Source organism: Pipra filicauda, unplaced genomic scaffold (genome assembly GCF_003945595.2).
Source record: "Pipra filicauda isolate LSUMZ 115617 unplaced genomic scaffold, ASM394559v2 scaffold154_size2910363_pilon, whole genome shotgun sequence".
NCBI lineage: Eukaryota > Metazoa > Chordata > Aves > Passeriformes > Pipridae > Pipra > Pipra filicauda.
Window position 1 is genome coordinate 510,161 of NW_024104040.1, and position 26,405 is coordinate 536,565.

General features: G+C 38.8%; 1 protein-coding gene across 5 annotated transcripts in view; it reads right to left on the reverse strand.

The window, feature by feature from the left end:
* The window catches only part of GREB1L (GREB1 like retinoic acid receptor coactivator), a 138,912-nt gene that overhangs the window by 21,552 nt on the left and 90,955 nt on the right, over window positions 1-26,405 (reverse strand). For all 5 annotated transcript variants that reach the window (XM_027731256.2, XM_027731258.2, XM_027731257.2 and 2 more), the window contains 13 exons: window positions 25,603-25,737; window positions 23,611-23,748; window positions 23,156-23,275; window positions 20,909-21,046; window positions 18,965-19,150; window positions 12,892-13,218; window positions 11,948-12,076; window positions 11,231-11,365; window positions 8,706-8,903; window positions 7,078-7,258; window positions 5,471-5,663; window positions 3,950-4,083; window positions 2,239-2,578 (listed from right to left, as the gene is read on the reverse strand). In XM_027731256.2, the coding sequence (XP_027587057.2) occupies window positions 2,239-2,578; window positions 3,950-4,083; window positions 5,471-5,663; window positions 7,078-7,258; window positions 8,706-8,903; window positions 11,231-11,365; window positions 11,948-12,076; window positions 12,892-13,218; window positions 18,965-19,150; window positions 20,909-21,046; window positions 23,156-23,275; window positions 23,611-23,748; window positions 25,603-25,737 (2,354 nt within the window). The remainder of the gene's footprint in view (window positions 1-2,238; window positions 2,579-3,949; window positions 4,084-5,470; window positions 5,664-7,077; window positions 7,259-8,705; window positions 8,904-11,230; window positions 11,366-11,947; window positions 12,077-12,891; window positions 13,219-18,964; window positions 19,151-20,908; window positions 21,047-23,155; window positions 23,276-23,610; window positions 23,749-25,602; window positions 25,738-26,405) is intronic.

Genomic DNA, 26,405 nt, shown 5'->3' on the forward strand with positions numbered 1-26,405 from the left:
CAGAAAGCACTCAGTAGCTCCATATTGCTCTCTCCCCACACACACCCAAAAAAGGGTCTGGGTGCTTGTAGTGAAAGCAGGCAGCAATCACCTCCCCACCTGCTCTAGTCCTCCAGCTTCAGTACTCCACCTGACATCAGAACAAATACCAAGCAGCATGGAGACTAAACCAAAATTGTCTGCAATAAATTAGACTCGATAGTAGTGTGGCTGATGAATTTTATAATGGGATTCAGTTTCCCAAACATATGCTCACACCATTTCAGATATCCTGTGCTATTTCAGGCACCAGACTAGCAGGTATGGTAGCACAGCACAAGACTCAGAGGCAACCTTTAGAATTTCGAAGTGCTACTGGGACACCTCACCTAAAAAGACACTACAGGCTTATATTTGGGCAACTAAATTCCTCTCCTCACTCCCTTCATATGCATGGTTCGGATTTGAGGGCTTTTTTCCTAGAAACCTGCAAGGAAAGAAACAAGTCCAGAATCCTACAGCTTTGTTTAGTCCAAAAATGCATCTTATGTTCTGGAGAGAGGAATAAGAAGAATTATTTAGAAGGTTTTTCATTTTCCTTCTGATAAAATTCCTCTATTCCAGACCAATCATCATCATGACTGGGCTTCGTGAACGAAGATTTGGGAAGGCTCTATCCACATTTGTTACAGGCACGTTGGTGAATTATGAGGCCAGTATGAGACAGACATATCCGATTGCAAAAGGCACAGCAGAAAGACTCCTTAGGTGGTGTATTCTGCAAAACATGGTTCTTTCTGCGTTGCCTTTTCTCCTCAAGAGTGATCCTGCGTGTGTTCTCAAAGGAAACGGCAGCGTTATAGATGGTGTGTCTCCAGACCTCCCGATTGGAGGCCAGAGTAGACCAGTTATGGTGATCAATATGGTCAAGGCTGAGATGTTGTTTCAGGGAGTCCTTGTATCTTTTCTTCGGGGCTCCTCTCTTGCGGCAGTCGATGGCAAGTTCACCATAGAGCAAGATCTTAGGGAGGCGGTGGTCCTTCATCCTGGAGACGTGCCCTGCCCAGCGCAGCTGTGTTCTCATCAACATGGCCTCTATACTTGTGACAGCAGTCACAAGTATTCCAGACCAATATCTACATGAATATTCACCTGCAACAGCTCCACAGTCAATCCCGATCTACTCTAAAGGCCTCACAGGCTGTTCCAGCATTATGTAAGGGCTGCAACCCATTACAGCAAAGGATTTCAAAGAAGTCCTCACAGAACTCAATCCAGAACGATTTAAGGTTGGAATTAATGCCTATCCAAAAAAATCCATCAGCACAGAGCTGCTATCTCATCTGTCATTTTCTCATTTTATGACTACTTTCCTCTTTTCCCTCTCCCACTGCAGATAAGGTTTGATAAGCAGTGTTCGTAACTTCTTTAAAGGACATTTTATCTGCCTTTGGCTGTATCCAAGCTCTCTAGGAAAGGCTTACAAAATTCATTCCTCTTCTGTGTGGTTTTGAATACACTGTATAACTTACAGTAGAAACAGAATCTTTCTGTGACAGAGCAAGGTTCAGGACAGATAACCAGTACTACTTTCAGCCTGATACTTAAGGCAGGCAACCCATTTCTTTGTTTAATGTATACTAATATTATTATTACATATTTAATGTATACTAATATGTAATATATAACAATTCATACTTTGTTTAATGTAGTGAGGTTCATTCAGGAAGTGGTTTTGGCTAGTTAAACCATGCTCCTGCAAATCCATGCAAAAGTTTAGCCTGGTGCATATATGCTGGGCAGAAGAGGCTTTCAGCATGCAGGAGTTTGAGAAAAGAAGTCTATGGTAAACAGCATACTTTACCAGTTATCAGAAGGGCAGAAGATGGATGGACAGAGCAGATAACAGATACACTGGGCAGACAGATAAGTTGGTGGAAATAGTTAGTTTGCCTACGGACACCTGAGCTCTGCTTTCAGAGATGAACCCTATCTGATGCATGCTGTTATTCAACTTTAAGAAGTGAGATAACATCTGGTGTTTGACTCCATGGACCAGTAACAATTCAGGTTTGTTCCAAGTTTCTGTATCACTTATGCTCAAAAGTACAGAAATACATTCAACAGAGACAGATACAGGACACACATCCTTTTCCTATAGAATAATTAACCTATAAACATGTGGGAATAAACACAAAGCAATTACAACAGTCAGATGACCACAGTGAGCATACAAGCAAATATTTAGGTTCTGCCTACCTTCAGCCGTGTCACGAAGTGTTTCGCAACAGTAAGCTCTGAGGCAGGATTCCCAAGGAGGATCTCAAAACGATACTGCAGTCCCAACTTGTCTCTTACTTCTTGTAACCTCTCCTTGGCCAGCATGGCCAGCTGCACCGATGGCACCCTAATGACAAGCATGTGGCCACAGCCATTCTTATCCTTTCCTGGAGAAGTGATAAGGTCATCCATTATGCTGAGCGTTTCGGGTGTGCTGTGATCTCTCAGTGATGCCATTGTGGTGAGAGCCATCAGAGCTTGGGAATACTGCTGAATGAGAAGGTAGCAGCGAATCACCATGCTGTGCAGCCGGGGGTACCTTTGAGGAGATATAGCTCTACATTAGCACATGCGAAATCACAGTAATGTCTAAAGATCAGCCAAAGCCCAGGACCGCATGGCTTTGAAGAAAGTTTCGTGTTGTGTTAACCAGTAGGTACAGTAATTCACTTTGGATACCATAAGCCAGTCATTAAATCAGTATATTTTTAAAACACTTCTTACTCTTCCTGCCAGAAAAGTATCCACTGCACTTCTGCAACTAAAACAAATGGAGCCTTTCTTATTATACAAAAATGTCTGCAATGTTTTCAGCTTGTAAGCTTGAATGGTTCACCCACTCAGACAGAATAGCCCAGTTTCTTAAAAACAGAGGCTAAATTGATAAACTGTGACACAAAAACATATCCTGCCATCAATTTCTACTCTCATCCTCATCTCATATTGTTATTTGTACATACACAAATCCTCCTTCACCCTTTCTCCCATCCACATTTTAAGAACAGAAACAGAGTCATTGTGACCACTTGTGTTGGATTTGACCAGAAATACTAGAAGCCTAAAGAACTGACCTTATTATTATTATTACTCATCATATTAATTACTTTCATATTTTTAGATAATAATAAATATTAATGGTGTGCTTAATTATTTATTCATGTTGCAAATTTAACACATTTGATATTGTATTTTACTTAATAAATATAGGTATATTTATAATTATTATGTTGATCTAATTAAAATAGGAAAACCAGTATTGTAGATATTGTAGACAGAACAATCCCGTTACAGTTACAATATCAAGATACGAGAACTACAGATCAAAGGGATCTGTCCTGCTGATATGCAGAGCTGATTAACTCCACACTGCTGGAAATGACAGTGCTTCCTTCATTCCTGTGATGTGCACACTGAAATTATATCTTGGAGATATGCCAGGAAAGTAGCTTGTTCAGGCATTTGCAGGGTACTAACAAGCTCTGAGTTGCAGGGACCAAAATCATAGCCAATCAGTGAAATAACAAAAATGACATTTTTGAAATTATGTGCCTCACCTGGGCCACCACTGCCAAGTGTGTTAGCAGTCCCAACAAGAGAGACACCAGAAATGGTGAGTTATGAGACCTCTAGTACCTTCTCAGCATAGGCAGGGCTTAGCCAAAAGAGGAGAGTAGCACAGCTGAGCCCATATTGCTGCTGAACAGGCCCAATCTCTTGTCTAAACAAATGAAGGATATCCCCTCCTTCTTCAACAGCACTAAATTTGTCACTAAAATAAAAATTGCACATAATTCATGGATTCCAGGATCAGTGTTAAAGGTCATCATGTCTTCATCCCCTGTGATGGGGTTCATAAAGATATCTAAGATCCCAAATAAGCAGAATCTCAAGTTCCCATGTTACTATTTACCTTTCTAAAAGTGTGTTGACCATTTTTTCAAAGGTTTCATCACATCTCAAAAGGGGACTTGTGACTCCCCACTGGAGGGATTTGCTGTATTCATTCAAACCAAAGTATAACTTGTCTTCACTTGCTGCATCATCCTGTTCCATACACAAATAGCAAAAAATATAAGGAAAACTGGTACAAATTTAATTTCTTGTCTAATTTTAAAAAAATAGGTGGAAAGCAAACCCAAACAAAAGTAGCCTTTCCTTTTATCCATTCTGCCTTAGTGATGCTATGTATTTGTTTCAAAGAATATAATAAAATGTAAATTTTTTTTTTACTTAGCTTATTATTTGTCTATGGCTAGCAAAGATAGATGTTGCTCCTTGCAAATTTTTCACCATATCTCCTACCTGTGACTGCAGGGGCTTTCTAGAATCCTGCTAATTATTTTCTGACTCCCTATCTCGGGTTTTATATCTACTGACAACTGTCATCTCATTTCTATTTAAAGCAGAACCTGAAAAGAGAAGGATTATTAATTTCCAAAGTTGTTCCTGATTTTCCTATTCTATACACCTCTAATGGCAACCAGAAACTAATAATTTTTTTCCTGGAATGTAAATCTGCAGACAGCTATCAGAAAGGCAGAATATTTGTGTCTCAAATTTCATGAGGTCCTTGTTGGAAGCACAGCATGTTCTCTGGTGCATTTACATCAGCAGTAACTTCTAGGAATGAATAATCACATACAGTCTCCCCTTTTTTCAGAAGACTGAAAGTTGTTGATTTTTTACTTTTGGGAAACAAAAAATTGTCTAGACCATTTTACACAAGGCCACCTCATGGCGTATATTAACCAAATCAACCAAAAAGCAAATTTAAAATATTCATTCACTCCCTGGTTTTACTTTAACTATTTTTTTACAGCTATCACTTTAATACACTTTGCAGAAACCAATGGTCCACTCAACACAGTAAAGTCAAATTTGATACAAATATCCCAAACAAGAAAAAGGAAAAAATGCTATTTTTAAGCAGATTTAGCCAAAACATCCTCAAAATCAGCTAGCTGAAATTATAAAAGAAGTTAATGGTGCAGAATATCCAACAGGTTTTCTCCTCTGCATAATGACAGCACCCACTACACCAAAACTTGTTAACCTAGCACACAACTTTTATTAGTACCAGAAAGATAATGAGCAGACTTGACAGGCTGTGTGACACAGAGCTTACAGCCAAAAGTCAGACTGCCTGAAAAGGGAAAGCCAGCTCCAGAGCTTTATGACAAGTCCACATAGCTTTGTCTGACCAAAGCACAGAAAGTAGGGTCTCATCTTATGTGACTGGACAAAGATGTGTATCTCCTGGTCCTACATGTCAGTGCTGCCTCTTCCACCAGTGTCCCAGGGCTGTGCATCTGGAATCTGAGAGAATAAACTCCAGCAGAGGAGGAGCTCTCCCCTAAAACACACATCTTCTAGTTTCTGGTAGGTGTGAAGTCCACATTAAAATTCACAGTTAAAATTAACGAGCACTTACCACAGTGTCAGATTGTATCCAATGTACCTCATTGCTAGAACTGATCCTGGACTGCTGAGTTTGCAAGGCATAAGGAAAAGAGCTGACCTGAAGAACAAGGAGGTTGAATGCTTCAAGCACCTCCCTGCAATTAATAACTCTATCAGCCAGACCATGATTAGGCTCACCATGTGACAGGGAACTTGAAATGGCACTGCAGAAATAAGAATGCAAAGAATTGCCTTACTGACATCCTGAGATTCAATCCTCTCTTCCTGCAGAAAAATCTCCGATCAACCATGCCACTGAGAATCACAGCTCAAAAAATCTCTTTGGAAGGGTAAAAGATGTCAAAAACCATTTGAGTGTTCTCTGTGGGTAGACTCAGGCAACAGAAGGAAAAAACCCCAACAAACACCTAAACAAAGGATCAAAATCTGCCAACAATGAGAAGGTAGATTAGTGTGCCAATTTAAAAAAGCATCAGATGGAGGAAACAAAAAGTAAGCCAAAGGTGATGAACTCCCTTTCACTGAAAAACGCTGTTCCATGAGCTGTGGAGGTATAGTACTGATTTTACAAAATCCAGTGGCTTTCCCAGCCTGAAACAACAAATTTCTCTAAGACTGGGGAACCTAAAAGTCTGATGTCCTGATTTCCAGCTCCTGGACCTACCTTCACTTCCAGGATATATTCAGGACTTCCAAATTCAGAGTACAGCAAAGACAGTAACAAAAATGTGATGGGGAAAATCAGCTTGCTTTTGTCTATTTTCAGCTGTCCTTCAAGGACATTATTTTGTTTATTATAGAACTATGGAATGGTTTGGGTTGGAAGGGACCTTAAAGATCACCTAGTTCCAAGCCCTCTGTCGTGGGCAGGAATATCTTCCACTATCTCTGATATTGAAATGAATCCCATAACCTTACACGCTGTGTTTGAATCACATTAAGATTATTCTCCTAAGTTTACACATGGAAAAAGAGCAGAATAATTAGCTTTATTTCTTTTTTTCTTCTTCCAAGGTAAGGTTGTGATTCAGTGTGAAGAAATGTCTCTGCAACGTGTGTACATGTTGTGTTTAGACCTAAAGCTGGCCAAATTCAGTACAGCTGGTTTTTAAAATCCTTTTCTGACAGTACCTATGGCATATGGCATCTTTCATACAATGAAAAGAGTTAAATCTCTCTAAGTCTCCTTATATTGAAAGTAACACTATCATCAAGTATAAAAACATAAAATAAAGCATGATCAACTTGTGAACATGGGAGACATTTGGGTTTGAAAACAGAAAAAGGAGAGGAATAGGAACGAAAGACAAGAACAACAAAGCAAGTTGAAAAATTCAACCCTTTTTCCTGACTTCAGTACCATAGCACATACTCCTACAAACAGTCTTGTTAGGGATCCAATCATCTGAAACTAGTCTCACCTGTCTTCATCTGAATCAGAATTAGTTAGCAAATATCATAGGCAAACAAAAAAGATTATTTCCAATTTTAAGGCACAAAACGCCTTAAAAATGCCTTAGAGAAAGCATTGGGTGTCTAAGATGGTAGGTCTTTCGAAAAACCTAAGTGAAGATACTGGGAGAGGAGGGTTTTCCTTTGGTAGATTGAAGCAGCTACCTTGTTAAATCCACGTGGGCATTGTCATGAACCAGCACGAAGAGTGTATAGGGATTTTGCTTCACTCGTCTCATGAAAACTTCAAATTTTGTTTGAATCTCATTGTCTAGACGAACCACATATTTCTCGGCTTTCTGATATGCTGTTCCATTGTCTTCTAGGCCCAAGTCCACAAGGACACCTGTCAAAAATAAGAATACAACAAAAATCTTTTCCTTTGAGTGCATCCAAAAATGAAGGGTCAATGGCAGGTTGCCACTTGGTCTGTCAATATCAGGATTTAGCCAAATCATTGATAAGCCCTAGTAATGAGATGATTATCCAAATTCATTTTCACTCACAGTGGAGGCCGAAATGCACTTCTTGGTTTCTGGATTTCCTCCAAAAAGTGCCTGAAGACCTTTAAAAACCACCTTACCAAAAAAGGGGGGGAAAAAAATCAGGCCTCCACAAAGATTTCCAGAGCAGCACTCAGTTGGCTATGCTCCATGACCCTAGGCTAAACCTGCCCACATTTAGCTCATATATTAATACTTTTTGAGTCAGAAGAAGTTATCCTGACCTTTCCTTTGCAAAAATCATAAATTTATATAAAACTGGCTCTCACTAGTATCATATAATATTTTTCACGCTCTCACGCATTTCATGCTGCAATATTTGTGTCAATACAACTACTCTTTAGCAGAGAGTAGTTGTAATGCTATATTGCCATCATATTCAAAAAGTAGGCATGATGTAATCTATACAACCTTGAATGGCATTTAAATTAAAGTAGCAACAGACTACTCTGAATTTTGAGTTACTGATGTATTTTCCAGTGTCTTAATGATTTTAAAAAATAGTTTCAAAAAAAGTAAAATAAAACTCATTCATTAAAAAAATAAAATAAAGTAGATGTGAAAACCTGCAAATAGATACCAGAAAACCTCTGGTTTAGTGTGTAACAGCAAATTAAGTACAATGTCAGAAGAAACAAGGAATGGAACAAAGGTCCAAATATTTACACAGATAGTTCCTAGTTTTGTTAGACAGTAATTTTCTCCACAGAGAAAATCTTATGCTTATCGCGACATGTCAGTCACTAACAGAGTGGATGACAGAGGTCATTCTCAGGAGGAACATAACCTGTTCTTTCTCTGGAAACATTTGGCACCAGCCATGGCCTGACACAGAAGCCCAGACAGGAAAAATCACCATCTGAACCAGGATGCCAATTATTGTGTGCCAATTTGCGTGTATCACTCAGGCATTTATTTAACTCATAAAGGAGCTTCCTGCACATACATCTGGGCTAATACGTACGAGAGCGTATGCACAAATGTGTACCTAGAACAAATGGCACTAACAGCTCTAGGAGATAAAAGATCTGAACAGTGGCATTTGCTAATGCTTCTCCAGGTCATACATTCCTTAGATTTCCATGAATACGGCAATTTCTTTTGACACTTACATGGTACACCTTGGACCCCTCTCTTACGAAAGGAAGATGTTTAGAATTCATCAATTATACCAACCAATGAAGCTAATACTGGACATGCAAAATACATTTATACAAACCCATCTATACCAGCTATGATTTAATAACATCACATACTTTAGTTTATCAGCCTCTTTCCCCTCCCTTTTACCTGATTGTCGAATACGTTGAAGGGTCTGCTGCACCAGGACTTCGGAACGGGGAACTATAACGATGAAGTCCACTTTGCTGAAGTGGCCCAGATCCAGGCTCTGATTGCCACTGTCTGCTATAGCACAAACCTGGGACAAGAGCTTTCTGGCAACTGTAAGCTGTGGCTGGTAAATTTGGAAGGTATCAACATCCAAATCTGGAGTGCGTTCGTTTGAAAAAGAAAACAAAACACAACAAGAAACATGTTTACTTTCCCATCCCCCCAATAAACATGACCCTCCAAACAGCCCACCCTCTATTATCAGAAAAAAATAACCACTCACCAGAATAAATCTCAACACTGGAGAGATGGGTCCAGATCACAAATGTCAACTTTCTTTCTTTCTTTGATTAAAATGTGGTAATATATGAGATGACCTAAAGTACAGCACTGCTTGTTTTTTAAAATGCCCTAAGTGTTTCGAGGATTTTTAACAATGCAACCCAAGAAAGCCTTATTACCAACGTAGTGAAAAGCATTCCATTAAATGAACTAACGCATACATAATATGCATCCATATATATATATATAAAGATGTACATGTGTACACAAATAAAAACAGAGAGAGAGAGCACTCTAATATTCTCCTGAAACTTGCAGTTCTCTTTCAGGAGCTTCCCTCCATCAATCCTGCTGGGAGAACCAGCCATGGTGCTGAGGCTGCTGTGCTCTGGGCACAATGGGCCGGGAGCCAGCACAGCTATTAATCTGAGGAAACCAAGCCTATGCTGATAATCCTGCCAAAAAGACTCTACCAGGACAGCAGGTCTGTTGCAAGTTCATTTGTACATCACCTCTTCTCTAAAGTACGGAGCCCCACTCTAAGCCATGACTAAGATAGCCATATGTCTATGTACTGACTGGTAGTGATACATGTTGTGAGGGGAAAATGAACAATACAACTAGGCAATAAATCTCAATTATTGGGGGAGGGGAGCATTTATTTCTTTGGAGGTTCCTTGACTTTTAACAAAATTTTAGTCTCAGATTTATTTATACTTAAATAAATGTCAGTATAACACTACATGCAGAGAACTGAGGGACGCACCAGAGCACTCGTGTTTCCTCATAATTAAAAGCATTTTCCATTACAGTATTTCCATTAGGTAAATTCTATGCCCAACAGTCCATGTTTCATTAACCACTGAATATTTTCAAACTGCAGATTACTAAATTAAATCCTATAATGGCATTACAGGTTTTTTTTAAGTAATTTTTTCTACTATGTTAGTTTTACGTAGACACGTGTTTGTGTGTGTATATGCACATACTTATCTCCTGCTCAAACCTGCCTCGGTGTCCATTTCAGTAGATCTGCTATGAGAGAAAGATTCATCTCACTGCCTAGGAGACTTACTTCTCCTCTTTTTTTTTTGTTCAGACAGACTCTCAGTGGCTTCAAACATTGTACAGCCATATTTTAAAGACAAAACTAACTCAGAATAATTGTTTGAGAAAATATAAAGATTTTAATAAAAGCAAACAGTAAGAAGAAAAAACACCCTCAGAATCTAAAGATAATTCTCCAAATTAATCCTGTGAGGAAGCTCAAGATTTGTCCTTCTGCAGGTGTCAGATCAAAGTAACTGGCAGCCCTTCTAATTGGATCTCCTGATCCATGTGGAGATTATGAACCATTTTGCTTTCATTCAGACCTAGCACTGAGCTGATGAATTTAAGCTAACTAATATAAACAAAAAAAATATGAAAAAAAGCTTTACTGGAGGTTGAATTTTCTTTGATACTAGACCTAAAAGGATGTTAGTGTTCACAACAGCTCAGTGCATCTTTTACCATTTCTGTAATACGAAAAGGAAAGTACGGTTAAAACTCTGAATAATTAAATAATTCTGAAATGGAGAAATTATAATAAGCATTTTTAGACAAGAAATCCTAGCTCATCTTTTGCACCTTAGCATCTCATCATATTAGGTGGAATAAGACACAGGTCAACAAATTATAGATTATGCTTGCCTAGCATGTTCAGTCCAAGATCTTAAAACACATTCCCTAAAAGTTTAAGCCCCAGAGCACAAGTCTGTAGTGTGTATTACCATTTTACATGCAGAAAGTGAGGAGCATCAAAAGTTAAGAAGCAGGAGGACACCTGGGAGATCAGGCCATGAACACAGTTCCCCTCTGCCTCAAACTCAAGGTTACATTCTTCTGGGTGCAAAAGGGTGAGACTAATCCACACTGTAACAAAGAAACATCTCTACTCTGCCTAACATCTAACAGAAGATAACATATTTTATCTTAGGAATTATTAAAAAAAAAAAAGTTGCTGAAGGTTATTACAGAGATTTTCTGTCTGAGAGACTGTTGTATTGCTACATTCAGCTGTCAGTATTAGTATTTTAAGGTTGACACACTGACTGCAATTATGCCCTTGGATTCTTCTGAGGTGTATCCCTGAGGTGTATGCCTTTTGACATTTAACAAGCTACTCACTTATTTCACATCTTGCACGTAAGAGAAATTACCTGGTTCTTGTGTAGAAACCATGGCAATCGCCTCCTGAGATGATACACACTCGCTAACATCTCCATTAAAAGGTATAATGACACTTTCCCCTCGCTGCTGTAGCATCTTCTCCAGCAGTTTGTCCAAATCATCACCTAGATCAGAATCAGTAACACCAAATTATCTGGAAGTCAATTCAGACAAAGGACGTAGAAAATTACACACACAACTGTTCTCACATGGCTGATGTCAAATCTGTGAAGGGGCAAGGGAGTGGAGGTACACGGAAGAGAGGAGATACAGGGAAGAGACGGAGGGAAAATATTTTTCTCTTTACTCTAATTTACTGATTTGCTGGTTGAATTAATTAAAAAAAAAAAGGAACCACAGCTCTGTGCCTTTACAGCTACTGATAACAACTGATGATTATAAAAAAACACACATTATAAAGCAATCTCTAAAACCTTGCTAAAAACTTGTGCATTCACGGGTGCCCTGCCATCACATTCAAGAGCAGAAACTCTTAAAAATATTTTGCTACAGGATTAGTAACTGGCACTACACAAGTGAAGGAGACAAGCACTCCTTTACACACAGGGAATGGAGAGAAGGAAAGAATGCTCTCGATGGCGAGGGCAGAGCTGTATTCAGTGCATTTTAACTGCTGGACGGGAGACACACCAACCCTAATGACATGACTGTCTTGGCTAGAACTTCTGTTTCTTAGAACCACTCACCTAAAGATGTATTTTTGAAATGTGATGCCAGGAAACTAACTTTCCCTGTGATGAGCTCATAACTGATCTCTTTTAAAAATTCACTGGTGGTAAGCATGCTTTCTGCAAGTGCCCGAGATTGATACTGACCTGGAGAAGAAGGGGAAAAAAGTGAGAGCAAACCTTAATACAGTGTACTGTCAGTACAACCTTTTCATCCTAGAAATGTGGGCCACTCTGATCTTCAGTCATGGATCTCCGCTGCCTTTACCCAGAAGACTGGGAGAGTAGTCTCAAGTCTACTTCACTAGTGACTGAAGAATTAGTTGCTCTAATTTTAGCATGCTCTTTGCAAACTGTTGCCCATCATTTTGTATGCTTGTGTGACAAATTATATGATTCAGGGTAAATATGAAAAAGTAATTATCCCTAGTATGGGGAAAAAAAAGTTAAAAAGGTAAAAAATTGGCATTATTGATTTATCTGCCTACAAAGGAAAGATGACTAGTCAAAATTCACTTCCGTGCAGACACATTCAGGCACACACACAAACATCAGAGCCAGTCACCGATGCAGAATTTAAAATCAAGGTGATAGAAAGGATAAAATTCATGTTCTGTTTTACAGCAGTCTGCAGAAGACTCTGCCACGTACAATATCACAGCTGTTCCACAAAACAAAGACAAACCAACTATTTTGTCACTGGGTCACTTCAAGGTATTTTCTAACGTAATCACACAAACAAAGTCTCAGGCCATTCAAAGAGCAGCGATGAGTAGCATAGATATATTTTTCTAGATTCTCATGGACATCAGTACTCCAGGTTTTGATGGAGAAACAATAAACTGTGACATTGCAGTGTAACAACACAAAGGAGAACAAAAAGAACAAAAGGGATTTAAAAACTGGATCAATAAATCGAGAAAATTAATTTGGCATCACAAGCAATCTGCAAATATACTCACCTAGAACTACTACACAGAACTCATTTCCTCTTATCTTTGATGCACAAATGGCAACTACATAATCTGGTAGCTTTTGCTGATGTTTCATTTCATTGAGAGACCTCAAGGTCTCCGAGATGCCCTCTGCCAGGGAATTCTGGGTAACAACCACATGCACGAGGTCCCGAGACACGCTAGCGATTAACCTGGCAAGCCAAGGGAGTTGACCTGGTGACACAGAGATACACTGTGCGCTCATTTGCAAGGATCGCTCTCTCAGAGTGAACTCCTGCATCGCTTTCAACATGATCTGCTCAAATTCTTCCCTCAGGGGTATCTGGTCAGGACCTACATTGAAAACAAACAAACAGAAGAACAGTATCTCATATCAAAATGTTATTGAACCAGGAATAATCACAGGTCTGTCTTGATCTGAAAAGCTCCTTCAGCCACATTTTTTATATTTTCAAAAAACACTCACTACTCAATGGATATCTAACCCCATAGCTTATTCTTGGTTTTTCATTTTAGAAGCCACTCTCTCCCACCATCGCCTTTTTTTTTTTTTAATTAACAGTGAAGCATTCCATCTTACTCCTAGCTTTCCTGCATCCAGAAAGTGGTGGGATGAACAAGGTAGTGGGAAAATATGTGCCATTTGCCTGGAACAGAAGGATTAATCCTGCAGCCATATGTTTTTACAGCAGAAAACACAAATGCTTATACTTGTAGGCTAATCACAACTGTGCAACAGGACAAAGCCTGTCAAGTGGTCTTTGCTTTGGTTTTTCTCATCATGCATACTAATCAACTAAGCATGGTTGCAAATAAACATGTTTAACCTCTTCTTTAGCTAAAGTGAATTCATTTAGCAAATCTTCAAACATCAACATAAAGAAGAATATGCAACTTTAGATCTTTACATTCCCCAGACTTTGTGAACTATATTGTGAACTTGAATTGGAAAACAGAAATATAAGATATCCGATTTTAGCATCAGTTCTCCAACTCAATTTCAATGAAAATTTTGCTCAGTAAAATTTGTCTCATTGTAAAAGATACTCAGGAACAGATAAAAACATTCATGAACACAGAGTAAAAAGTAACCATAGCTTAAATTGCTAAGATCTCATATCAGTGCCAAAGGAGGCAACTTCACACTTCAGCAGCTTGTTTTTCTATGACAAAATGGGGCGGGGGGGCCTTAAATACCAGAGATATGTGAAATGCTGGTTTAGGTTTTATGTTTTCTTTCAAGGCAGGAAACAGAAAGGTTGTGTGAGAAGCAGGCTGTGGGTAAATAACAGAATCTGTAAAAACTGCTGCCCGTTGTCATTTTGCCTTTTTGAGAAGTAACATATGGAAAGTGTCACCATCCAATTATCATAGGATGGTAGGACAACTATAGACTTGTAAATGCAAGGCTGTTTTCATTTTTGATGCAAACTGAAAAATTCTGAAGAGTCCAATTTAACACAGCATGGGCATAATTCTCTCTTTAGAGTTCTCTTTTTAGGAAATATATTTTCCCTTCTAAGAAAACATGCATTCTAGGTCTTTGAAGATATTAAAATAGAAAAAATTAGACATTTATTGGCAGAGAAAAATGTTCCTCTGCAGAAACGAAGTTTATCTACATCTCAACCCGTGAAAATGTGAGGGGAAATAAAGAGAAATAAAAGCAAGCTTGTGCTGATTGAGGGAGGCTACCTAAGAGACAGGCTTTTAGACACAAGGGTCCAAGAATATTAAATGAATCCAAGAACATTAAAATAATTGTATGAATGATAAGACAGATTCTCTGTATGGGAACACACAGAATTTCCCTCAGATTATTTATATGAGAAAAACTTAAAAACAGTTAGCTATCAGAAAGACACTGATAAGGAAATATTGTGAAATTAGTGAAGTGCTTAATACCACACTTGGGCCATGGCAGTCTTTCTCTACAACTATCCAGAAAAATAATGGAACTAATATCAGATAAGATGGAAGACAAAATGATAGATATTGATATTGATTGTGAACAGTTTCTTAAAAAAATATATGTCAAGGTTAAAAAACATATCTGTCAAAGTTAAAAAGGAACATGGAAGCTTCTCTATAGAAATGAGTACACAAATGATAATCCTGACCTCAAAAAACAAAACTGCAAAGCAAACAATACCATAAAATATTAATATCTGAGTTACATCCAACTGGTGTCCTATCACAGGTGGTGTTCTCCAGGGCTCAGTGTTTGGGTTAGTCTGTTTAATTGATGGTCTGGACAAGCGGATCAAGTGAGACTAGCTCAATGTGTTAGTGCATAGTGCTAAAAATGCCAAGTTAGCAGTGAATGCCAATGGGCCATTCCTTTAAGAGCTAGACTCAGTGATCCTTGTAGGACCCTTCCAACTCAGAATATTGGTGATTCTGTGCGAGTGCACCCTTAGGCAATTTGTGGGTGACACCAAGTTGCGTGGGAGTGTTGATCTGCTGCAGGATAGGAAAGCTCTGCAGAGGAATCTGGACAGGCTGGATCAATGGGCTAAGGCCAACTTGTACGAGGTTCAACAAAGTAAAGCGCCGAGTCCTGCCCTTGTGTCACAACAACCCCATGCAGCACTACAGCCTTGGGAAGAGTGGCTGGAAAGCTGCCCAGCAGAAAAGGACCAGAGGGTGCTGGTCGACAGCAGCTGAACATGAGCCAGCAGTGTTCCAAGGTGGCCAAGAAGGCCAATGACATCCTGGCTTGGATCAGAAATAATGTGGCCAGCAGGACTAGGGTAGCGATTGTCCCCTTTTACTCAGCACTGGTGAGGCTGCACCTCAAATCATGTGTTCAGTTTTGGGCCCTTCACTACAAGAAAGACACTGAGCTGATGAGGTGGGTTCAGAAAAGGGCAACGAAGCTGGTGAAAGGTCTGGAGCACAAATCTCATGAGGAGCAGCTGAGGGAGCTGAGGTTTTTTAGGCTAGAGAAAAGGAGGCTCTCTACAACTATCTGAAAGGAGGTTGTAGCCAGGTGGGGGTTGGTCTCTTTTTCCAGATAACAAGTGACAGGACAAATGGAGAAGGCCTCAAGTTGTGCCAGGGGAGGTTTATGTTGGATATTAGGAAAAATTTTTTCACTGAAAGAGTGGTCAGGCATGGGAACAGGCTGCCCAGGGAAGTGGTTGAGTCACCATCCCTGGAGGTGTTTAGAAGGCATGTGGATGTGGCACTTGGGGCCGTGGTTTAGTGGTGAATTTGGCAGTGCTGGGTTAACAGCCAGACTCACTGATCTTAAAGTTTTTTCAGCCTAAGTTATTCTGTGCTGCTATGATTCTGTGCTATGATTCTGTACAATTTAAGTCAACATATTGAAGCATCATCCATTTCTGGATGACACACATTTCTGCGTAGACAAACTTCACAGTTCATCCAACAGAGACTACTCCTCCAACCGTCTCAGACCAGGAGAATTCCTGGAATAAGCTCTTGCTTTGAGTGTCTGACCATCCCTTCCACTGAAAGCAGAGACTTGTTCTTGCTTTGAGTCTGGGCATACATTTAGATATTAAAACTACAAAAAACCTCTGAGTGCCACAACATACAACATGTACAGTCAAGGTGATTCAAATGTGCCACAACAAGAGAAGAGGGAAAATGATTTTGTAATTCTACACAGGTGGTATAACTGAAGGTCCAGAAACTTCCTGAAAAACCAAAACACAGACCTTAGCACTGCATAGACTGTGTTTGTAGAAATGGTGGTGCAATAGTAAAAAGCTGATGATTACAGATGATAAAATGTAACCCATACTGCAAATATGGACGTTTTGATGATAAAAAAAAAACCTTGAGAATACTTCACCATGAATGCTGCCAAAGATAACAAATGTGAAATCCAAATAAGTCCAGAAGGCAGACTAAGAAAACCACTAATTTTAAACACATCTCTTTATCTTTTATTGCTTATTCCTTTATCACAGTCAGTGGAATTTATTTATAGAAATGGTATGGCTTGCAATCACAGCTTTAACTGTGTATAGTCTTCATAAAAGGTCTAAAGCATCAGAAATGCATTTATTTTGTTTGCTTTGATTTGTAATATTATCATGAGTTGCTCAGTTGATTTCTGAAAACACAACAGCATCATCCTACAATAATGTCACAATTTTACATGAAAAATGAAAGGAATTCTCAGCTATGTCTTTTTTTTCAAAAAAGGAGCATTTTCACAAATAGTATTATTATGATCTACGATCACAGTCATCTGCAAACATGTTTCGTAAAAGTAGTGAGATCTGAAAAAATTAGGCAAGATTATCTTTCATCCTTTTGCCTGCTTTTTTATCTTTGCTTTTATCTTACTCTTTCGCAATATACTCTGGAAAAAAACCCAAATATTTTAGTCCTATTTTCTCAAGAAAAAAAAGAGGCTCACATGAATAAATGTTAATTTACGTGTGTATTGCTCTCTTCTTCTCATCAAAAACTTTTGAAGCTGGCTGCCCTCCAATCATCTTTAATCTGCTTTGATGTAACAAAATGGGACAAAGGCTACAGTTCAGTACAGCTGTCACAGCTCCAACAGTTTTAAGTTTACAGCAATATTCAAACCAGCAACATGTTTTCATCCCCATGCTCTGCAGAATGTTTTTACTTTTCTCCTTGTTAGGTCCTTTCATCTTACAGTGCTGGCACCCATTTCCACATTAGGTCAAATGAAAAACTATTCAGCTTTGCACAGTTAAGAACAAAAGCCAAACTAAACACCTGCTAATAAGGGAACTGCTTTATGCTGAAGGCATAGTGCTCACTAGACACAGCTCAGCTTCAGAAGCTTTGCATGAAGCCTGCTCTAGTTTGCAGCTAGTATAGACTTGCTGCATCCATCTAAGGTTAGACTTGCTCATGGAATGTGGTTCACTGACTCATAAGTTTCAATAAATAGTTTGTTTTTAATTGGACATGCTATATCAGTTTGCTACATGCTCCTCTGAAGGAAATTTGCAAGCTGCCTGTATCAATCCAGAACTGTGTGAAGCAGCTGGTTTAAACATGCAGGCCCTACAAACAGAGATTGAAACCTCAAATTCGAGATTTAAGCCCACTGAGAGAAGAGCAACAGAAAAACATTCAGTCTGTAAAAAATAAACCCTCTGTCAGTTCTAACATGGCATCCACTGGACTATTGAGACAGAGAATGATAAATAAAACTATCGTGTCGTTTAGAGAGTATTACAACACAGAACATGGCTTCCTTCCTGCCTGTTACAGTACTGCAGTAAGGCATAAAAACTCATGGGTGAAACTTGCACAGAGCACATTTGTTCCCCAAATCATAAGGTTATGACCAGTTGTGCTGCTTTTGAAACATCTGCATATTTCACACCATTAGCTATTACAGATGCAGCATGCTCTTCACAAAAGTCATTTCACAGTCCTCCATGGTAAGTAGCATCTTTTTAAATACAAAAGTTAAGACTGAGACTGCCATGGAAGTTTCCCAACACTATCTTGCATTATTAACTTCTAAAACCTTACTGTTACCACTGCTCTTTTTACTTTAAGGTAGAGGAAAATGTCTGGGCCTGCAATAAGAGAAAGAAAATGTGGTTTGCTGGTTCGCTCTCAAACTTGCAAAGAGTCCATTTCAAAAACATTTACAAGAATGAGATATTCACCGAGTCACTTGCTTTAGTCTGAATAACAAATGTGGTTTTCATGTAAACAGTGCTGTCAACAAAACAATGACAACGATCACACATCTGCCAGCATTTGTCACAAAACTGAATAAAACAGACCAAGTGTCCTTAGAAGGGCCTGTGATAACTGATGGTTTGATACCCTAAGCAAATGAGTTATCTGCATTGCAAATCCATTTCACAAAGGTGACCTGGTCAATCCCCATATGGAGAGCAGAAGCGGTATCAGCCTTTAAATTCACTTTGCTTCTTCGATCTGAGGAATAAAGTAGCAAAGTCACACACGCTAGATGGAGCCACTTAACCTCTTCCAGCCACAAAAGTAGCCAGAAAATTGGCCCTGAAGGGGACAGAAAGACGGCATGGAAAATAAAAGGATTATTACCAATAAAACCAAGTGCTTATGACAAATTGCTTACCTAGTTGGACAAGATATTGAATAGTTAGGAGTATCATATTCTCCACACTTAGAAGCTGACTGCTGGACAAACCCAAGAGATCCAAATCCTTGTTTTCCAGTTGTGGAATCTTGTAGCAATTCACCAGCAAGGGACTTACAACAATATCACCAACATTCCCATAGAAATAAGGTAAAGTGCCATAACCTATGAAAAAAAGAAACAATAAAGCCCCCAGAAATTCACGAAATTTGCCACTGTATGAAATCTTGCACAATGTTGCATTTCCAAACTTTTCCTTAATGTTGTCTGGCAAAACATATTGCATCAATGGCTGTTCTTGGCATTATAATTGCTTATAAAATAAATGAGACAGGCCAGGGATTCTTTGCTGTCTTTTACAACAAGTGATCACATAGATTGCAAGAACTAACACTAACTGCATGCCAGCAAGATAATAATTATTGTTATCTGAATACAGATGAGAATATTATCTGTTTGGGTCTTATTCTGACCTTTAAATACAGATTCTCCATAATATAGTGCTCAAAGAAGAAAAATCAATGAAAGCAAAAGTATATTGATCTTAACATTATAAAAGCAGCATAAGTCACATTAGCATTGATTCAGCCACTGTGGTATTGCTGTGATTGATTTCACTTTTTTGCCATCTTTCCATTCTGTTTTCATAAACAGGTTAAACAAACATCAACAACTAAACATGCTATTCTGTAAGGTAGAGCACATGGGCACAGGCTAACTCATCTTTTCCTTCAAAATGTTTTTCATTTTAAAAAAAAATTTCCACGGAGATTTTGCCAAATCCATCCATTTGGGTACATCTGGTTCTGTACTATTAATAGGACACTGTTTTTCAGGGCCACTAACATTTAGCCTAACTGAGGACTTACTGGCAGCTCTCCAAGAGCCTAAGGGCTGCATTCAATTTGCACTTAAGCTGATGGCTGCAGGCACCCTCATCTTTAATAAGGAAATGTTACTCTGAAAACCATTAGAGCACCGTGCTAGAGCTTTAAAATTGGCTTCCAGAAAACAACACTAAGCAAAACAAACCAGAAGTGTAACCCCATCCTTGACAAATTTACTAGTGTAGATGGCCCCGTTAATTCTCCAGGAATTGTATTAGAATTCTCTGTGCAAGTGAGGACTTGGAGAACTTCTCCATTTCTTCAGGAATGCTAAATTTTTCCATGGACTGTATTGATAAGCATGTTCTGTTAACACTGAAGCTACTTTATACAACCATCTGTACTATACTGGACCTAGAAGAAACTTAGAGTTAAAAAAAAAAATCACTCATCAAAATTTTTTTACATAGTATACCCATATAGTTGAGGCTGAAAGGAATACTGGCATTACAAATCATACTTTTAAAGTAAAACCAACGTCTTTCTAAGGGTTAAAAGTGTACTTTATACAGTTAAAGGATTTTAAAAGCCTGAAGCCTGATCTGTTATCTCAATTGCTTACAAGAAGTATGAACTATAAATGACAAAAAGTTAGTATGATTTATTTCTGTTTAGTCAGTCCAAATCAATCTTCTGGTTCTCACGTAAAATCCTGGGACTTCAAGATCTGGACTATAAATGCTGCAGGAAATATTTACTTGGTTTATAAGTTGTTTATACCAGAAAGTTATTTTCATTACTTGGAAATATTTCTATTCTTGAATTTTACAAAAATTTTATTTGTATAAAACCTTGATTTGGCCAGTGGTTCTGCACAGATTTGACCTAGTTGTGACCTGTTTGCAAATCAGGTCTCCAGAAATCACCTGACTCTCAGTTTTAAATGTTGAGTAACCAAAGAAAACTACCTGCAACAAACTGACTTTGTATTGTACTGAATGCCAGAATCAACAAAAAGGAATTTAAAAACCCTCTTTCTCCTAAGGAGTATGTATTAACACAAAATGCAGCATCTCATCCACAGCGTAAGACTTACCTATCAGAATCACTGGTCTAACTCCTGAGTTATTCAGCAGGTTTTCAGGAACTATTACAGTCTCCCCTGCTGGGATGGGTTGAGGCTGTAAAATTCCAGTTAACATGGATTGAGGAACTGGGACTGACAAAAGAGGCTCTATAAAATAAAGAAAAGAGAAACTTCCATTACTAAAAGGCTCATACTGTGATTTGGCCGTATGAACAAATAAGAAAAAAATTACCACAAATCACTAACTGTAATAAAATTCAAATGGTCTCTGCATTTCCTGCTATAGTTTTAAGTAATTTAAATTAAGAGCCTATATCCTCCTGTATCCCCATTCCTAAAATAAAACTTTTTCTGACCACTGTATTGTTGGTGAGAATGAGAGAGGAAGACACAGGTTTGAATATGCATCTTTAAACAAAGCCAAGTACTAAACCAAAAGGGCACCTCTAAGATGTAGGTCACCCCCCAATACTGCCTCCTCAACACAGGGGAAGAAACTGCTCCGAATTCTGACCTGGAATACATGTAGATAAGGAAAGTAAAAACAAAATCTCAAAGCTGTCCTTAGATAGTTGCTACAAGAATAAAAATCAGGCTTTACTCACAAGAGAGCATGAGCAGCTTTCCTAAGTAAAAAGAAACAAAGTGCAAGAATTTCATAATCTTTAATCAGGTTTCAAAGTAAGGCCTGCTTCACAAGTTTCTCAGGCTTCATTTGGTGGTTTTTTCAAACAATGCCATCAACAGAAAAGCATCAAAGGCAGAATGACTGAATGCATATGTTTTACCAGGGGAACTTGTTTATCCAACAGAAAAAAGACACTACTAAAACTCATGGAAAATGGAGTACACAACAGAGGTAGAAGGTTAGTGGAGACAAACTCAAGACAAACTCAAGACAAAGGGGGAGATTGCCTTATATCATGTATTTGCAGCAGGTTTCTGAAGCTAGAAACTGATAAAAGCTGTGATTTGAGGTGTTCGGGTAGACAGGGCTGCACTACCATGTAATCCTTCTTCCTATGATGAATATCTCTGAAAACAATTCCAAAATATCTCAAAACCAAGCTCTACAAAGCAGAGTTAAAAATACATTGTGCATATTGGCTCTTCTATTTCCTTGGATATTTATTCTCTCACTCTATAGAGGTAAGAATAAGTAACTTTTTAATCCCTTTTACAAAGTGTGCTGAATCTCACAACTGGAGAAGAGGAGGCTCAGGGGAGACCTCCTCACTCTCTACAACTCCCTGAAAGGAGGTCGTAGCCAGGTGGAGGTTGGTCTCTTTTCCCAGGCAACTATCAGCAAGACAAGAGGGCATGGTCTCAAGTTGTGCCAGGGGAGGTTTAGGTTAGATAGAATTCCTTAGGTTAGAAAGAATTTCTTTACAGAGAGGGTGATCAGACATTGGAATGGGCTGCCCAGGGAGGTGGTGGATTCTCCGTCCCTGGAGATGTTTAAAAAGAGACTGGATGTGGCACTCAGTGCCATGGTCTAGTAACCGCAGCAGTAGTGGATCAAGGGTTGGACTTGATGATCTCAGAGGTCCCTTCCAACCCAGCTGATTCTATGATTCTATGAACTGAAAAGTATTCAAATAATGAACAGTTTTATTAACAATTATGTATAAAGAGGTACCGACATGGATATTGGTGAGTACCTGTAATTAATTCTATTTCATGTCATGATGTTATATACCCCTCCTACAGCTTTTCCATACACAACAAACATTTGGTTTCACTTTGTGCTTTTAAACGAAGATGACCCAGTGGACATCAGTGTCCTTCGTTAGGCCAAAATTATATAAAGCTGTTTTTCCTGTGCAGAAACAGAGTGTACAGTTTCTGTAGCATGCCACACCAGACTGAGACATAACATTCAAGGTGAAGGCTAATGAAAATCCTTGAAATATATTCATATATCCATACACCTGCACAGTTTTAGAACAACTGAATTACAGTTGGGGAACTTTGGATTTCTTTTTAGCCTTGGATTTTAATAATATTATTTGCATCTTCCTTTCCTCTCTCTCCCCCAATAGTTTTACTTTCCCCGTGTCCCATCTTAGATTACAACAAGGACCAGGCAACATGTGTGCTTTTCTGGGGCATCTGAAAATCTCTCCATGGTGCCCTTAACTACTTCAACAAGTTTAGTTATGTTTGCTGTACAAGGCTTGAAACGCAGCAGAGTGTTACTTGTCTGGCTGAGAACACATTTTAACAAATGACATCTGAGTATTATTCAAGTTTTACCTGTTCTCGTTGAAGGTCGAATTGTAGGAACAGGTACTGCTAAACCAGGAGGTGGGACTGGGGACCCAGGAGACCATCCCCGGTGACGTTTCTTTGGTGGTCCAGTACTGGACATTGATGCTGGAAGGAGAGCAAAAATTTAAACTAAACCCCGTCCTCCCAAATGACCGAATTCCAGTCCAGTTTCCATTTCACATTGGTGTTGAGTTGGAGTCACATCACAGACCACCAGAGGTTCATACCTAGATTTACACAAAGCCAGACTATGATGTGAAAATTATCGTTACCTGTGTTAAAAATTCCAGTATTATCATTAATGGCCATGCCAAAAGTCAAATGGATCTGTAAAGACTGAATGGTAGGAACAGCTATGATGGGAAGAACAACAAAATCACAAATTTCAGGCTCAACATCCAATGCAGCTTAGAATAAAAGAACAGAGAGGTTTTCTTTACCTTGGTCTCCAGCTGCACAGCCAGGACTTGGAGATGTCGAGTGAGGCATTGGCCGGGAGACTGTAGAACTCAATACGTTATTTCTTCCTCCATTAGCGTTTCCATTAGCAACATCAGTGGCACGCAATGAAAGAGGAGCTGAGTATAATAAGATACAGAGAGTGCATGGCTTGAGACACTCTTGAAAACAAACAAAATAATAGAGCCACATGCAGACACAAAAGAACAGGGCACGATGCATGACTGAAAGAAACATACTCCAGGGAAAGCATGAAGCGCACTTGGCAGAGAAACATTTGGGGGCAGGCTGAAAAATCCTAGCCCTGAAACACGGCGTGCAGATTTCTCGGTGAGGAGGATAGGTGGGGAAAATAAAAAATCCAAAACAAATCCCACCAAAATTAAATAGGACATTACACGCACAAAAAATTATTGAGAAGTTCATGATACGTTTCTTTTAGACACTGAAAATTTCAAAAAAATATACATCACGAATTCAGTTTGTAAAGGTTTTTAAGCCACTTCAGTGTACCTTTTTTCCCCAGTCATCCACATGGAGTGTATTACATAACAGGGCTCTCATCTGATGCTTTAGCAAAGGAGAGTGTGAAGGGAAGACTGGGCAGTTTGCCATAAAGTATACATGGTCTGAGCATTGCTCAGGCAAACCATGCTTAATTTTGCTACCTCCGCCTAAGACGATCCTCCAGTCCCAGCAAGGACTGGCAAGACCCTCTACATCCAGGTCTTGAAATGAAACTATAACAACGAAGGATTACAAGAAGTTACCTTCTCTCATCTGAGCTCCTTCTCACTCTTTTTCAGAACCTACTTTTTGCAGAAGAAAAAAAATGGAATAAACTGCATAGAGCAGACATGGACCCCCTTGCTGTTATCTGCCAGTTCCACAAGGATTTAGCTCCCAAGAGCATATTCCAGGAGCAACATCAGGAGACGATATAGCAGCTTGCTGATGTCAGCTGCAACAGGAAGTGCTATTTGGCTTAAAACAATGCCACGTGGAACTCTCCAGCTGCAAACATCCAAGTAAATGTGGGCACAAGATTCTCAGGTTGCCAATTACAAAACATGAATAACCTCACTTGCCTGTTGTAGCTCCCATTTGTACCCTGAGTCAACAATTCAGTATGGACAGATATGGGAGACATGGGTCAGTCACAGAAGTGGTTGAAATGGTGAGAAGAAATTTCAGCGCAAAATAAATTCACTTACATAGATATGGAGGGGAAAAGGGTATTTTACACAAAGAATGACTCATTAGATACAACATAATATTATGCACCATAACAGTGTATATTGTATTAAACAGCAGATGTAATACATCATGTATAAAATGTAATGCTCATGTGCATATATAAACCAAATAAATTGATATATATTCTTATTCAAGCATACTGCCCTGTAATAAATATGATGATTTTTTCTTTCATTGCTTAAAGGGCTAACCAGTGAAAGTAAAAAACAATCAGAATATCACAACAGTGTCAGCGAGGGATTTAGTTGCCACAGTTGAATGTTCTAATTCATTAAACACAAAATACAGAAATAAGTAATTAAAACAGCAGAGATATTAAAACTCCTCTAAATGAGATTAAATTCCACTAAATGTATGTTGAAGAACTACAGCTGTTAGAAATGCAGAACTACACACAGCTCTCAATTACTAAGGCAAGAATCAGTGTGATATCAAGAGGTAAAATTTATGCTCTCTTACATGTCTTAGGAAGCACAAAGAGGGATATCACATGCACCCTTACCAGAATGCCCAATCTGAGAGCCTAGGTGTGGCTCAAGTTTGGGGACAGTAATAACTGCAAAAATGTCTGTGCCAAAGACTGCAAGATACGAGAGTTCTGGGGGATGCTAGTGAATGTTTTCCTTTCTCTTTTGCACCAAAAAGATGACACTCTCCTTTCTTGACTGTTAAGCTGATAATTCCCTTGTCTTTCTCTGTGGAAAGCAAAGCCATACCTGCAGTAAATGTCTTTCCTACAAGCTGAACTGACAGAGCTAGAGGCTTCACAACGTTCTTGTTTCGGGATTGGTCTTGCGTTCCACTTAAGTTAACAGCAGAAGATGATTTTGCTGGACTGAATACTGAAGAATCTGAGAATAGAAGTTGTTTGATTAGTTATGAAAAACTATATACACACATATATATAACATTTATTATATACACATGAGCAGTCATATGCATTTATCTAAACTCGTCTCTGCATGTAATGCAAAAAACTTTTTTACACTCCTAAGAAATTACTATGCATTGCTATCTTTTAGGAGTTGTAACAAACATTTAACTGGGTGTTTATATAGAATCTTATAATCTACTGAACCCATGATTGATCTCTTCCACAATATTTTTCATTCATTTTGCTCCTCAAAATAGCCCTGTGGGATAGGCAAGTAAACACATTTATCCCATGTTTCACATGAGAAAGCTAAGACAAAGAGCTTATGTAACTTGCCACCAGCAAGCATAGAGAAAAAGCACTGGAATAAGTTGCCCTAAAGAGGTTATGGAATCTCCATTACCTCATATTTTCAAGAACAAGCTACTGCATCTGTCAGACATAGCTGAGCTTGACATGGGGCAGAAAAAAACAGATCCAAAACCACAGCCTCCTTAAAGCACTACTGTCTATAAAGCTACGAAAAGTGTATGCCCATTTATAAATCTGGTTAAAAATGAAGGGTATCTGAGCCCAAACACTTTGCATGAATTAACAAATGACAACTCCATAGAGCACTTTACCAAGGCTAAAAATTATAAATGT